This window comes from Hyla sarda, chromosome 5 (genome assembly GCF_029499605.1).
Source record: "Hyla sarda isolate aHylSar1 chromosome 5, aHylSar1.hap1, whole genome shotgun sequence".
Lineage (NCBI taxonomy): Eukaryota > Metazoa > Chordata > Amphibia > Anura > Hylidae > Hyla > Hyla sarda.
In genome coordinates, this window is record NC_079193.1 from 320487446 (window position 1) to 320500686 (window position 13241).

The 13241-nt window shown below is 41.2% G+C and overlaps 1 protein-coding gene across 3 annotated transcripts in view; it reads right to left on the reverse strand.

The window, feature by feature from the left end:
* LOC130274209 (E3 ubiquitin-protein ligase RNF31-like) overlaps positions 1-13241 on the reverse strand; it is a 78244-nt gene that overhangs the window by 27136 nt on the left and 37867 nt on the right. For all 3 annotated transcript variants that reach the window (XM_056522263.1, XM_056522264.1, XM_056522262.1), the window contains 3 exons: positions 10305-10403; positions 8745-8834; positions 2011-2113 (listed from right to left, as the gene is read on the reverse strand). In XM_056522263.1, the coding sequence (XP_056378238.1) occupies positions 2011-2113; positions 8745-8834; positions 10305-10403 (292 nt within the window). The remainder of the gene's footprint in view (positions 1-2010; positions 2114-8744; positions 8835-10304; positions 10404-13241) is intronic.

The following is a 13241-nucleotide window of genomic DNA, read 5'->3' on the forward strand; positions in this document are numbered from 1 at the left end:
CGCTGCCAGGCCGGACACAGTCTGTGTCAGCCAAAGACTGACAAGAGGCAAGGTGACTCTGCGATCCTCATCTCAGCAGACGGGCACCATTCAAGTCACTTCTTGTGCCGCACGCAGCCGTGCCAGCCGCTCTGCGATCCCCAGGATTACTCTCTCTGGTCGGTGAGTGGTGCCCTGCACCAAACCTCTTTCAAAATCTTCCAAATACCGGTACTTTCCCATCAGGAGAATAACTGCTCCTACTATAACATCAACAATTAAGTCCTACAAATGGAACTTTTTACTTATTTCATTAAACCACCAATGAACTTTTCTGTATATTGCAGACAATTATATGGATTGCAAACACAATCAGTTGCTGCTAACAACATATATTTTGATACCATAAGCTACAGTGAATTTTATTATGCTACTCAGGTGGTAAATTTGTATCTTCTTTTAATACAATTTTATTACAATTCTACAATATTTAGCCTCTTTATCTAACGCAAGGGCCCTGCTAAGGTGATAGTAGGTACATTTTTTATGTACAATAAATACCGATAGTCATTTAATTTATCACATTGTCCTTTCTAATCACTGGATCTAATTTCTTTTATTTCTTCTCTATGTACCTTTTTTAGGACTAATCTATATATATAAAACTCAACGCGTGTATGTATGTATGTGTGTATGTTCCAGCATCACGTCCAAACGGCTAAAGATATTAACATGAAACTTGGCACACATGTTACTTATATGTCAACAACAAACATAGGATAGGTGATTTAACCCTTACTCACCCCCATTTGCCAGGGTCGGGGTTTATGTTTAAAATCTTATACAAGTCAATGGGAAATATATATTACTGCATAACTTCCCAACGGCTGGAGATATTTCGATAATACTTGGTCACATGTAACTTACATATCCACTTAAAATATAGGATAGTTAATTTAACCCTTAACTACCGTACCCCCATTTGTGAGGGTTGGGGTTTTTGTTTAAATTCCCATGCAAATCAATGGGAAATGTATGTTCCCACATAACTTCTGTACGGCTGGAGATATTTCAATACCTGGTCACATATTACAGGTCGGAATATGAGGACAGGATGAGAGGTCAAGATAGGAGGACGGGATGGTCGGGATAGGAGGTCGAGTTAGGAGGTCGGGATATGAGGACAGGATAGGAGGTCGGGATAGGAGGACGGGATAGGAGGACGGGATAGGAGGACCGGGATAGGAGGACCGGGATAGGAGGACCGGGATAGGAGGACACGATAGGAGGATGCGATAGGAGGACGCGATAGGAGGACGCGATAGGAGGACGGGATAGGAGGACGGTATAGAAGGTTGAGATAGGAGGACGGGATAGGAGGTCGAGATAGGAGGACTGGATAGGAGGTCGAGATAGGAGGACGGGATAGGAGGTCTAGATAGGAGGACTGGATAGGAGGTCGAGATAGGAGGACAGGATAGGAGGTCGTGACAAGAGGTTGGGATATGAGGACAGGATAGGAGGATGAGAAAGGAGGACGGGAAAGGAGGACGGAAAAGGAGGACGGGATAGGAGGACGGGAAAGGAGGTCGAGATAGGAGGTCGAGATAGGAGGTCAGCGAAAGGAGGTCGAGATAGGAGGACGGGATAGGAGGACGTGATAGGAGGACGGGATATGATGACGGGATAGGAGGTCGGGATAGGAGGTCGGGGTATGAAGTCAAAAGCTTCCTCCTTTGTTTATTTTCCTCCCCAACAAGGATTAGGAAGGAAAAACCGGGCAACGCCGGGTACTCAGCTAGTATATATATAATTTATATAGCCTGTATATAATTTATATACTATTTTACATTTTATCCTTGGCCTATTTTGGGTTTAGGCAACACCAGTAACCTTGGGTACATATCTAGTCCTAAGTGAGCTACACGAATCCTTTTTTTCTATTTTTTCTAGAGATGCCGTTATGAATTGTTCTTTCCCTTGGGAACCAACTCTCTAGTAAAATGATGAATAAAACTATATGAATACTACCAATTCCGTTCCTGGCTAGATAATCATCCAGCTTTTCTTCTGTATTTTGCATTTTCTGCAAACTAAACTCCTCACAACTCAATAATTCGTGGATATCTTCCCACTGCAGAAGAGAAAACATAAACATACAACAAAAAGAACAAGTCATGTGGCAGCAATTAGACTGATAGAAAATAAATTAAATGAATGTTTAAATCAATTTAAGAACATATAACTATTTTGCTATACAAGTGATGTTACATATACTATAAAATAACTGCTGTATAAAAATGTAATAATAATGTTGCTAAAATATCTGCTTAGTATTCACACATTCCACTTGTTTACTATTTGAATGGTTTCATTATAAGAAGGAAAGACAGAGAGCACAATTATCATACTATGCAGGTGTCAGATGGTTAGACAAATCACTATTACTATTTGAATGTATTGACACTAGTTCATCCATTTAAACAATACTATTTATTAAGTAACTAAAAATGATCTGTTATACAATAGCAGGAAAGCTGGGAATACAGGAATTTGGTCTTTGAAATGTGCTTCATGAATTCATCCAGTTAAATATTAACTATCATTTCTGTCCATTATCTCAACAACAACTAAGTTGGCTAGTGTAATGGTGACAAGTAGACACTTTGTGACGCCAGGGTTGTGTTAACCACCACGCTTCAAGTATCAGCAGCTCTCCTGGGCCAATCACTGGGCAATAAACCCTTTTCTCCTTAGCCTGTTTTGACCTTAATAACCAAGGCAAATTTTTAAAATCTGACAAGTGTCCACTTATTTGTTAATAACTTTGGAACGCGATTCTAAGATTGTTTTTTTTTTTTGTGACATATTGTATTTTAAATTAGTGGTACATTTTGATTGATATATTCAGTGTATTTTGTGAAAAATGCCAAAATTTTGCTAAAAAATGGAAAATGCACATTTTTCTAGATTTTACATTTTCTGCTTGAACAACAAATAGTCATACCACACCAAATTAAGGATTAATTCACATCTACAAAATGTCTTCTATATGTTTCCATCTTTTGATAAACATTATTTTACATTCTTTAGAATGTTAGACGGTTTAACAGCAATTTTCCAGACTTTCAAGAAAATATCAAAATCTGATTTTTCAAGGACCAGTTCAGTTTTGAAGTGGATTTGAGGGGCTTGTGTGTTAGATACCCCATAAATCACCAACAATTTAAAAAGCTGCACCCCTTAACCCCTAAAGGACAAAGGGCGTACAGGTACGCCCTGACGTCCTGGTACTTAAGGACACAGGGCGTACCTGTACACCCTTGGGAATTTCAGTCCCCGCCGCGCATCGGGTGGGGACTGGACCGAGATGCCTGCTGATATCTATCCCCCCCATGTCGGCGAGACCGCTCCATTCACCCTTACCCAGCAGGAGTGAGGTGGCATGGGTGCCACCTCACGATCACGTGATTGATCGGTCCAAACGACCGACCAATTACGACCCTGCTGGGCGGTGATCCGGGCGGCGATCATGACGGTGATTGGGGCTGGCGGGGGTCTCTTACCTCTCCCTGGTCCAGCGGGGGTCCCCTCTGGTGCGGCGGCGGTGACAGGAGCAGCAGGAGCGGTGGCAGCAGCGGCGGCGGCAGAATACAGCAGGAGGTGAGGCCTGTTCACCTCCCGCTGTTGCTTAGCAACAACTCTCAGCATGCACAGAAAAAGGGCATGCGGGGAGTTGTAGTTTTGCATCAGCTGCAGTACCAACTACAAATCCCAGCATGCCCTTTGGTAGTCTGTGCATGCTGGGGGTTGTAGTTATACAACAGCCGGAGGCACATTTTTTCTATGAAAAAATGTGCATCCAGCTGTTGCATAACTACAACTCCCAGCATGCACAGACTACCAAAGGGCATGCTGGGAGTTGTAGCAGTGTGCCTCCAGCTGTTGCAAAACTACAACTCTCAGCATGCCCTTTGACTTTCAGGGCATGCTGATTGTTGCAGTTTTGCAACAGCTGGAGACACATTGGTTGTGAAACAGAGTTTGTGTCCTAACAGTGTTTCGCAACCAATGTGCCTCCAGCTGTTACAAAAATTCAACTCGCAGCATGTACTGAGAGACTGTACATGCTGGGAGTTCTAGTTTTGCAACAGCTGGAGGCATACTGGTTGCGAAACACTGAGTTAAGTAGCAAACTCTCAGTGTTTCGCAACCAATGTGCCTCCAGCTGTTGCATAGCTACAACTCCCAGCATGTATGGTCTGTCAGTGCATGCTGGGAGTTTTAGTTTTGCAACAGCTGGAGGTTTGCCCCCCTCCCCCCATGTGAATGTATAGGGTACATTCACACAGGCGGTTTACAGTGAGTTTTCTGCAGCAAATTTTTCGCTGCAGCTCAAACTTCCAGTGAGAAAGTCACTGTAAACCCCCACCCGTGTGAATGTACCCTAAAAACACTACACTACACAAAATATATACATATACCCCCTACACCCCCCCCCCCCCCAATAAAAATAAAAAAAAGTCTTGTACGGCACTGTTTCCAAAACGGAGCCTCCAGCTATTGAAAAACAACAACTCCCAGTATTGCCGGACAGCCACTGACTGTCAAGGCATGCTGGTAGTTTTGCAACACCTGGAGACACCCTGTTTGGGAAACACTGCTGTAGGGTATTTTTGTGGCGGATGCAAATCCCCAATTCAGGACTCAAAAATGCACATGGCGCTCTCGCTTTGGAGCCCTGTCGTATTTCAAGGCAACAGTTTAGGGCCACATATGGAGTATTTCCGTACTTGAGAGAAATTGTGTTACAAATTTTAGGGGGCTTTTTTCTCCTTTTACCCCTTATGAAAAGGTAAAGTTGGTGTCTACATCAGCATGATAGTGTAAAAATTTATTTTTTACACTAACATGCTGGTGTTGCCCCATACTTTTAATTTTCACAAGCGGTAAAAGGAAAGAATGACCCCCAAAATTTGTAACGCCATTTCTCCTGAGTATGGAAATACCCCATATGTGGATGTAAAAGGCTCTGAGGGCGCACAGCAAGGCTCAGGAGTGAGAGCAAACCATGTACATTTGAGGTCTAAATTGGTGATTTGCACAGGGGTGGCTGATTTTACAGCGGTACTGACATAAACGCAAAACAATAAATACCCACATGTGACCCCATTTTGGATACTACACCCCTCACGGAACGTGACAAGGGGTATAGTGAGCCTTAACACCCCACAGGTGTTTGCCGATAAAGTTGGATAGGAAGATGAAAAAAAAAAATATTTTTTTGGTGTTGCCTTAAATTTTTCATTTTCACAAGGGAGAATGGGAAAAAAAGTCCCCCAAAATTTGTAGCCCCATTTCTTCTGAGTTAGAGCATACCCCATATGTGGATGTAAAGTGTTCTGCGGGCGAACTACAATGCTCAGAAGAGAAGGAGCGCCATTGGGCTCTTGGAGAGAGAATGTGTCCGAAATTTAAGGCCATGTGTGTTTACAAAGCCCCCATAGTGCCAGAACAGTGGACGCCCCCCCACATGTGACCCCATTTTGGAAACTACACCCCTCACGGAATGTAATAAGGGGTAAAGTGAGCATTTACACCCCACAAGTGTCTGACAGATTTTTGGAACAATAGTCTGTGAAAATGAAAAATGTGGGGGGGTTCCACTGTTCTGGCACCACAGGGGGCTTTGTAAACTCACATGGCCCCCGACTTCTATTCCAACCAAATTCTCTCTCCAAAAGCTCAATGGTGCTCCTTCTCTTCTGAGCATTGTAGTTCGCCCGCAGAGCACTTTACATCCACATATGGGGTATTTCCATACTCAAAAGAAATGGTGTTACAAATTTCGGGAGGCTTTTTCTTCTATTACCCCTTGTGAAAATGTAAAATTTGGTGTAACACCAGCATTTTAGTGAAAAAAAAATCAAATTTTTCATTTTCACGTCCAACTTTAGCGGAAAATTTTCAAACACCTGTGGGGCTCACTGTACCCCTTGTCACGTTCCTTGAGGGGTGTAGTTTCCAAAATAGTATGTGATGTGTTTCTTTTTCTTTTTTTTGCTGTTCTTGCACCATAGGGGCTTCCTAAATGCGACATGCCCCCAAAAAACCATTTCAGCAAAATTTACTTTCCAAAAGCCAAATGTGACTTCTGAGCATTGTACTGCACACGCAGTGCACTTGACGTCCACACATGAGGTATTTCCATACTCGAGAGAAATTGGGTTACACATTTTGGGGGTCTTTTTTTCCTTTTACCACTTGTAAAATTTAAAAAACTGGGTCTACAAAAAATCTTAATCCTTTCAGTAGTTATGAGCTTCTGAAGTTAAGGTTGCTCTTTTCTGTCTAAATACTCTCTGATGACACGTGTGTCGGGGACCGCCCAGTTTAGAAGAGGTTTTCTATGGGGATTTGCTTCTAAACTGGGCGGTTCCTGAGACACGTGTAATCAGAGAGCACTTAGACAGAGAAGAACAACCTTAACTTCAGAAGCTCATAACTACTTTTCTTTCTGGAGCCAGTTGATTATATAACAAAAAGTTTTTTCCTGGATAACCCCTTTAAAGTGAAAATGGGCTTGGTTCTTAAGGGGTTAAAGTAGTCAGAATGACATTGATGTAGTTTATTAACCCTTTGGGAGTTTCACAGAAATGAAAGCAAAGTGGAGGCGGAATTTAGAAATTTCTTTTTGTTTGCAGATTTTTCATTTTAATCCATTTTTTTTCCTGTAGCACAGCAGGTGTTGACAGAGAAATGCAACTCAAGATTTATTCCCCGAATTCTGACTTATTTATAAATATCCCATGTGTGGCCTTTGTGCGCTATGTGTCTCACACACAGGCCTCAGACATGAAGGAGTGCTGTGTGGATTCTGGGGCCTCCTTTTAGTTTAGGACACTTTGCTGGCATTAAATAAAGTTGCAGAGGCCTTGGGAAGCAAAAATATTTTTGGGAGACAAGTTGACGCTTGTCAACTTCTGAGGTACATGTGACACTCTGATAATTTTTTATTTAATTTTTTATGAAGTGGGAGAAATTTAAAAAAATCTATTCTGCCGTTGTTTTTTATGAATTTTTTTTAAGTTGTTCATCATGCTGTATGACAGACATGTTAACTTTAATCTGCAGGTCGGTACAATTATGGCGATAACAAATTTATATACTATTTTATATTTTATTACATTAATACCATAAAAACTATTTTTGTAAAAAAAAATCATGTTTGTAAGTCGCCATATTCTAAGAGCCATAACTTTATAACTTTTTTTATTTTTTCACTGACACAATTGTGTGAGGACTCTATTTTTGCAGGACATGTTGATGTTTTTGGGGGGGACTGTTTTTTTTCCTTTCATTTGGGTGTATAACATATATATATATATATATATATATATATATATATATGTAAAAAAATATTTATAAAAAATAATAAAATACATTTTATATATACGGTATATATAAAATGTATTTTATTATTTTTTATATATATTTTTTACATTTTACTTATTCTTTTACTATCGTACGCATGATTCAGTGGAGTACACATCTGTAATCCACTGAATTATGCCTATAGCTGTCAGTTTTACACTGACAGGCATAGTATAGCAGATCAGACTCTACCTTATGTAGAGGCTGATCAGCTTCTGTAGCCTTGACAATGGAGGCCAATGTCAAGCCTCCGGTTGCCATGGCAACCATTGGTGCTCTGCTGTCACCTTGCTCCTGAGTTCCCTCCCTCTGTAAGCCTGATAGATGCTGCGTTCACAGTACCCGGTGGTGCTGTGACAGTTAAATCTCATCAGGTATATGTACCTGATTTTGCGGCAAGAGAATAAAGACACCAGATGCAGGGTTACTGAAAACTGCATTTACTGAGGTTAGGATAGATGTTGTAATCCTTAACAGTACAGATCAGAGCAGGCGAAGTGCAGAATAACCCTATGGAGCCTTTTGCCTCTCTGGGACTTTTCACTTGACAGAATTTTAGTTACTGTAGACTTTAGAGTTTGACTTCTAGGCCTTAGACTTGTGACTTGAGACCACCCAATATGAATTGAGACTCACTGCAATGCTTCCCCGAAATTAGCTTACCGCCAGGCTTTGACTATAGATTTTTGGATAAAGAGTTGCCTGAGGCTTTCTATCACATGCTATCCTAGACTTTCAGACCAAACCTGTGCAGGGGGGCACTTGTAGATGCGTGGTTACAGGCTTTTGACTTCTCCACAGGACTCCTTTAGATTACCACAGACTTCACCTAACTTCTCTCCACGCTGCTACCTCAGCTCTAACTAACTAGTAGTAGAGTAGTGGGCCAGAACAGACACACCACAAGCACCTGAGGCAACATTTACCTGACAGGACAACGTTCTGTACTGGGTTACCTTGTATCGACCTTTACATTTTAATGAGGAAGGGGGGGTGGATGGGAGGTGACTTCATTCTTTATTAGTAAAATGTCCGAAATGTTAGACCAAGTTGCAGAACAGTTCAGTGTCTATTGTCGGACCAAGCAGTGTACGGATTAATAGAAAGTCTATAAACTTTCTATAAATCCATACACTGTTCGTTCCACTCTCTGAGCAGAGATGAGTGGCACAGAGTAGAAGCAAATGGACTCAGCAGTCAGCTTCTGCTCATTTATTTTAGTGATTAGTGGGGTCTTAGTACCAAGACCCCACCAATCTCAATCTGACCTGTCACTATGGCATGTCAGAAGTTTTTAAATGTGATACATAACATTTAAATAATGTACTTACTTGCTCTTTGCAATTGAAACAAGTAATTTTATTGCAGGAGGGACATTCCATTTGTAAAGTGTCTCTTTCATGCAGAACGCCAAATGAACACTAAATGCAAAACAGATAATAATGAGATCATCACTAACGTGTAAATGGCCAAGAGATAGGAAACAGAGGGTAGTTGAAAATGGAACATTCTCTGATTGGGTCACAGTTAACAGTGATACTTCAGGGGTCAGTATTGGATCCTTTACAGTATGTTTATTCATGACGACTTACAGAATAGAATTTCACTATTTGCAGATGATATAAAGTTATTTTAGGAGATGAAAATAATATTACACTAGAGCTTGGGCAGAGAAATGAGAAATTAAGTTTAATGTGGATAAAAGTAAGATTATGCACTGGGGCTGCGGCAACAAAATATACAATTTTATGCTAAATGGTACAACTAGCACCGAAAAGGACTTGGCAATAATGGTAAGACAGTAAACTCAAACTTAGTGTCTAATGTCAGGCAGCTGCTGCCAAGGCAGGTAAAATAATGGAATGTATAAGGAGAGGCATAGATGCTAGTGACAGGAACCTAGTTTTGCCTCTGCAGAAATCACTAGTCAGACCACATATGGAGTATTGTGTCCAATTATATAAGAAGATCCTGGCTGATCTGGAAAGGGGGCAGAGGAGGTTGACAAATATAATTGATGGCATGGGAGGATTACAGGACCAAGACAGGTTATCAAGCTTGGTGCTATTTAGTTTGGAGAAAAGACGTCTTAGGGGCGATCACAATGTACAAATATATAACGGACAATACAGAGTGTGTTGATCTTTTTATACCTAGGCTGGTAACCATGACAAGGGGACATCCTCTACGTCTAGAGGGAAGAATGTTTCACCATTGTCACAGACAGAGATTCTTTGGAACCCACTGTCACATGGTGTTTTGATGGCTGAAAAAACTGATTAAAAAAAGAGGGACAAGAGTTCTTAGAAAATGTAATATTGTAGGTGGGATGTTGGTCCAGTGATTTATTCTGATGGCAATATTTGGGGTTGGGAGGAAAGTTTTCTTTGGCATTTGTCTCAGTCTTTTTTGTTTTCGTCTGGATCAGCACAGTAAGGTCACATGTTAAACTCGATGGACTCTTTTTTTCCAACCTTTTCAACTATTTAATTTGTGAGAAATACATTATATAACATGAAAACTGATATATGCATGGGAAAACAAAAAATCAGTAGAGAAATGTGAAGAAAGATTATTGGTGTCTTATATTGGCTGATTTTAGATATATTAAAAGGTTGAAACATGCTAGAATAGAGTATATTTACTTTATATAACTAAATTATTATATATTAGATTATATAACTAAATTATTTCAGGATAAATAGGCTCATGCACAAAGAAAACCCATTTGCTCGGACCCTATGTGGGGACACATCCTATGGATCTTGGTGTATGGTGCCATATTCTCCACCTGAAGCTATTACTATGATTATATACAGGCAAATAAAATGGCCATATCTATATCTAGTATATAGAGTTTAGGGACTTAAAGATTACAATTTGTCACTTACATGACTGCACCAGCAGAAATTGGGCATCTCCATGAGTGCTCTATCCCTCAGTTTGCTTTGAAACAACTCATGTGTTGCTGAATCAAGATAGTGATGAATCTAAAAGAGAAGGACATGTGGCGATACAACACATACATTCATTTTATATTAGGTATACGTAGGAATTATATTTTAAGAATTTATGATTTTTATAAAGTTGTCTAGAGGTTCAGCTAAATATTATTATTATTTTTTTTTTTTAGTTAATTCCGTATAAAAATTTAGAAACACTAATATGGCTGCCACATTTATTACATCATATTGGAATTCTATGTGGATCAGCTAAGCACTCTGCATGGGCACTGCTATGTGACTGGGAGGATTTTATTGGACTCTACTATGTGGCTGAAATTCAAGATTACTGTTACAACTGTATTGACTAGAGTTGAGTGAACTTTTCAAACATTCGGTTCAGTGGACCCCCTGAACTTTCCAATAAAGTTTGGTTTGCGGTGAACAGGTTCTTCATGAACCAACAATGAAATAAGCCTCAAAACATGTGTATAACACTGCATAAAGTAACCTTGTTTGTTGGCAGATGCCTGTCTGTGTTAAAATGCTCACAGAGGTATCTGAAGACACAATGGCTTTTTCTATGCAAGGACGATGTCTCAAAATAGTGAAGAACTTGTAGATAGTGAAGAAGATATAGTTTTTGTAAATTTTAAAAAGCTGAAAAAATTTTCAAAAATTCTCCCTTTTGTGAAGAACTGGTGGAAGTTGTAGCAGCCAGCTAACAGCAGCCAGTGGTAGACTGGTGGTAGTTGTTGTAAGCGGACAGCAGGCAGAGGTGGACTGGTGGTAGTTCTAGTAGCCATTGTACAGCAAGTAGTAGTGGAATGGTGGGAGTTATAGTAGCCAGCTGACAGCAGCCAGTAGTAGACTGGTTGTAGTTGTAGTAAGCGGATAGCAGGCAGTGGTGGACTGGTGGTAGAACTAGTAGCCAGCGGACAGAAGGCAGTGGTGGACTGGTGGTAGTTGTAGTAGCCAGTGGACAGAACAGCTAGTAGTGGTATACTAGTGGGATTAAATTATCCTGCACGGCAGGCAGTGATGGACTGGTGGGAGTTGTAGTAGCCAGTGGGCAGCAAGGGTAATAATAGTACTGTCCAATCAGTGGCATCTGGCATAGGAGGTTTGAATTCGTCACTGATTCATGCTTAAATAATTTTTTGAAACATTCGTTTTTTCCACTTTGCTGGCAGAAAATGTTGTTTGCTTAGTGTTGATGCCGCCTGTTGCGCTAAACACTCTCTCTGATGCTACACTAGAGGGTGGAGAAGACATGATACTGGACAGGTACAGCACTACCTGACTGTGCCCCTTCTCTGGAATTTTTTTTTTCTCAAGCCTACAGATACAGCAGTGTTGCCGTCACCTGACCTGAACCAGCAGGCCTACTTCTGTTATGTGTAACAGGTGTTCTGGCCCTACCATAGCTAGGCTCTTCTTTGTTGACATTGCCACAACCCTCCTGCTCTGAACTTATCAGCTCCTCCTCATCTTGTTCTAACCTCCTGTCCTTCGTCATTATCAAACTCTTCATCATCGTCCCAGCCACTCCTCTTTGCATAAACTTCTATTTTTTTCTCCATCAGCATATGCCCAATATGCCTACAACCGTCAGTTCCACAAGTGCTATGCTTGGCCACTGCTTTCACCACCTCTACAACACAGTCCAAAGATTAACTGTTCTCACACAACTCCTCTTCGTGTCTATCCTTCTGTGTCATATAACTGTAAACTATGTATCCACTGACACCTAGCTCAATGTCATATCATCAGACTCTTCTTCCTCCTTCTAAAGAGACCTCGAACAAGTCAACCAGGCCACAAGAGCCGTAGTGAGAACTTTTGCTTATTGACATGGCTGCTACTACCACCAGGCAACTGGCAGCTGTTTTGGGGGTGATTTGTAACTCACAACTCTACAAATGCGTATTTATGTTAAACCCAGCCACACATGTTTTTTTTATTTTTTTATAAAACCCAGAAAATACACATAACTTGTCCTGAAATGGCATTCACTCTCTTAAAGGGTACTCCGCCCCTAGACATCTTATCCCCTATCCAAAGGATAGGGGATAAGATGTCAGATTGCCGCAGTGCCGCTGCTGGGGAGCCCCGGGATCCCTGCTGCGGCACTGCGCTATCATTACAGCACAGAGCGAGTTCGCTCTGTGCGTAATGACGGGCGATAAAGGGGACGGAGCCGCGTGATGTCATGGCTCCGCCCCTTGTGACATCACGGCCTGTCCCCTTAATGCAAGTCTATGGCAGAGGGCGTGACAACCGCCGTGCCCCCTCCCATAGACTTGTATTGAAAGGGGCGGGCCGTGACGTCACGAGGGGCGGAGACGTGACGTAACTATGCTCCAGCCCCTGTATTGCACGTCATTACGTGCAGAGCGAACTCGCTCTGTGCTGTAATGATAGCGCAGTGTCACAGCGGGGATCCCGGGGCTCCCCAGCAGCGGCACCGCCGCGATCTGACATCTTATCCCTTATCCTTTGGATAGGGGATAAGATGTCTAGGGGCAGAGTACCCCTTTAATGCTTTTAAATGCGTATTTATATTGAATTCAGGTTGAAATACTATATATTTGATTAAACCTAGAAAATATGTGTAACTTATCCTTAGATGGCTAAGTCGTGTTTACTCTCAATGCTTTTAAATCTGCAGTTTTATAAAACACAGGTAGAAATACTGTTTATTCAGTTAAACCCAGAAAATACACGTAACTTGGTCTAAAATGTGTATTCCATTGTCACTATGTTTTAAATGCATATTTATGTTAAAGTACAGGTCAGCCCACTACTTTGCTCTGCTTGATAGGTATTATAATGTGGCTAGTTCACTGCTGTTGGAATTTGAAGTGCACCAACTGAACACAGCAC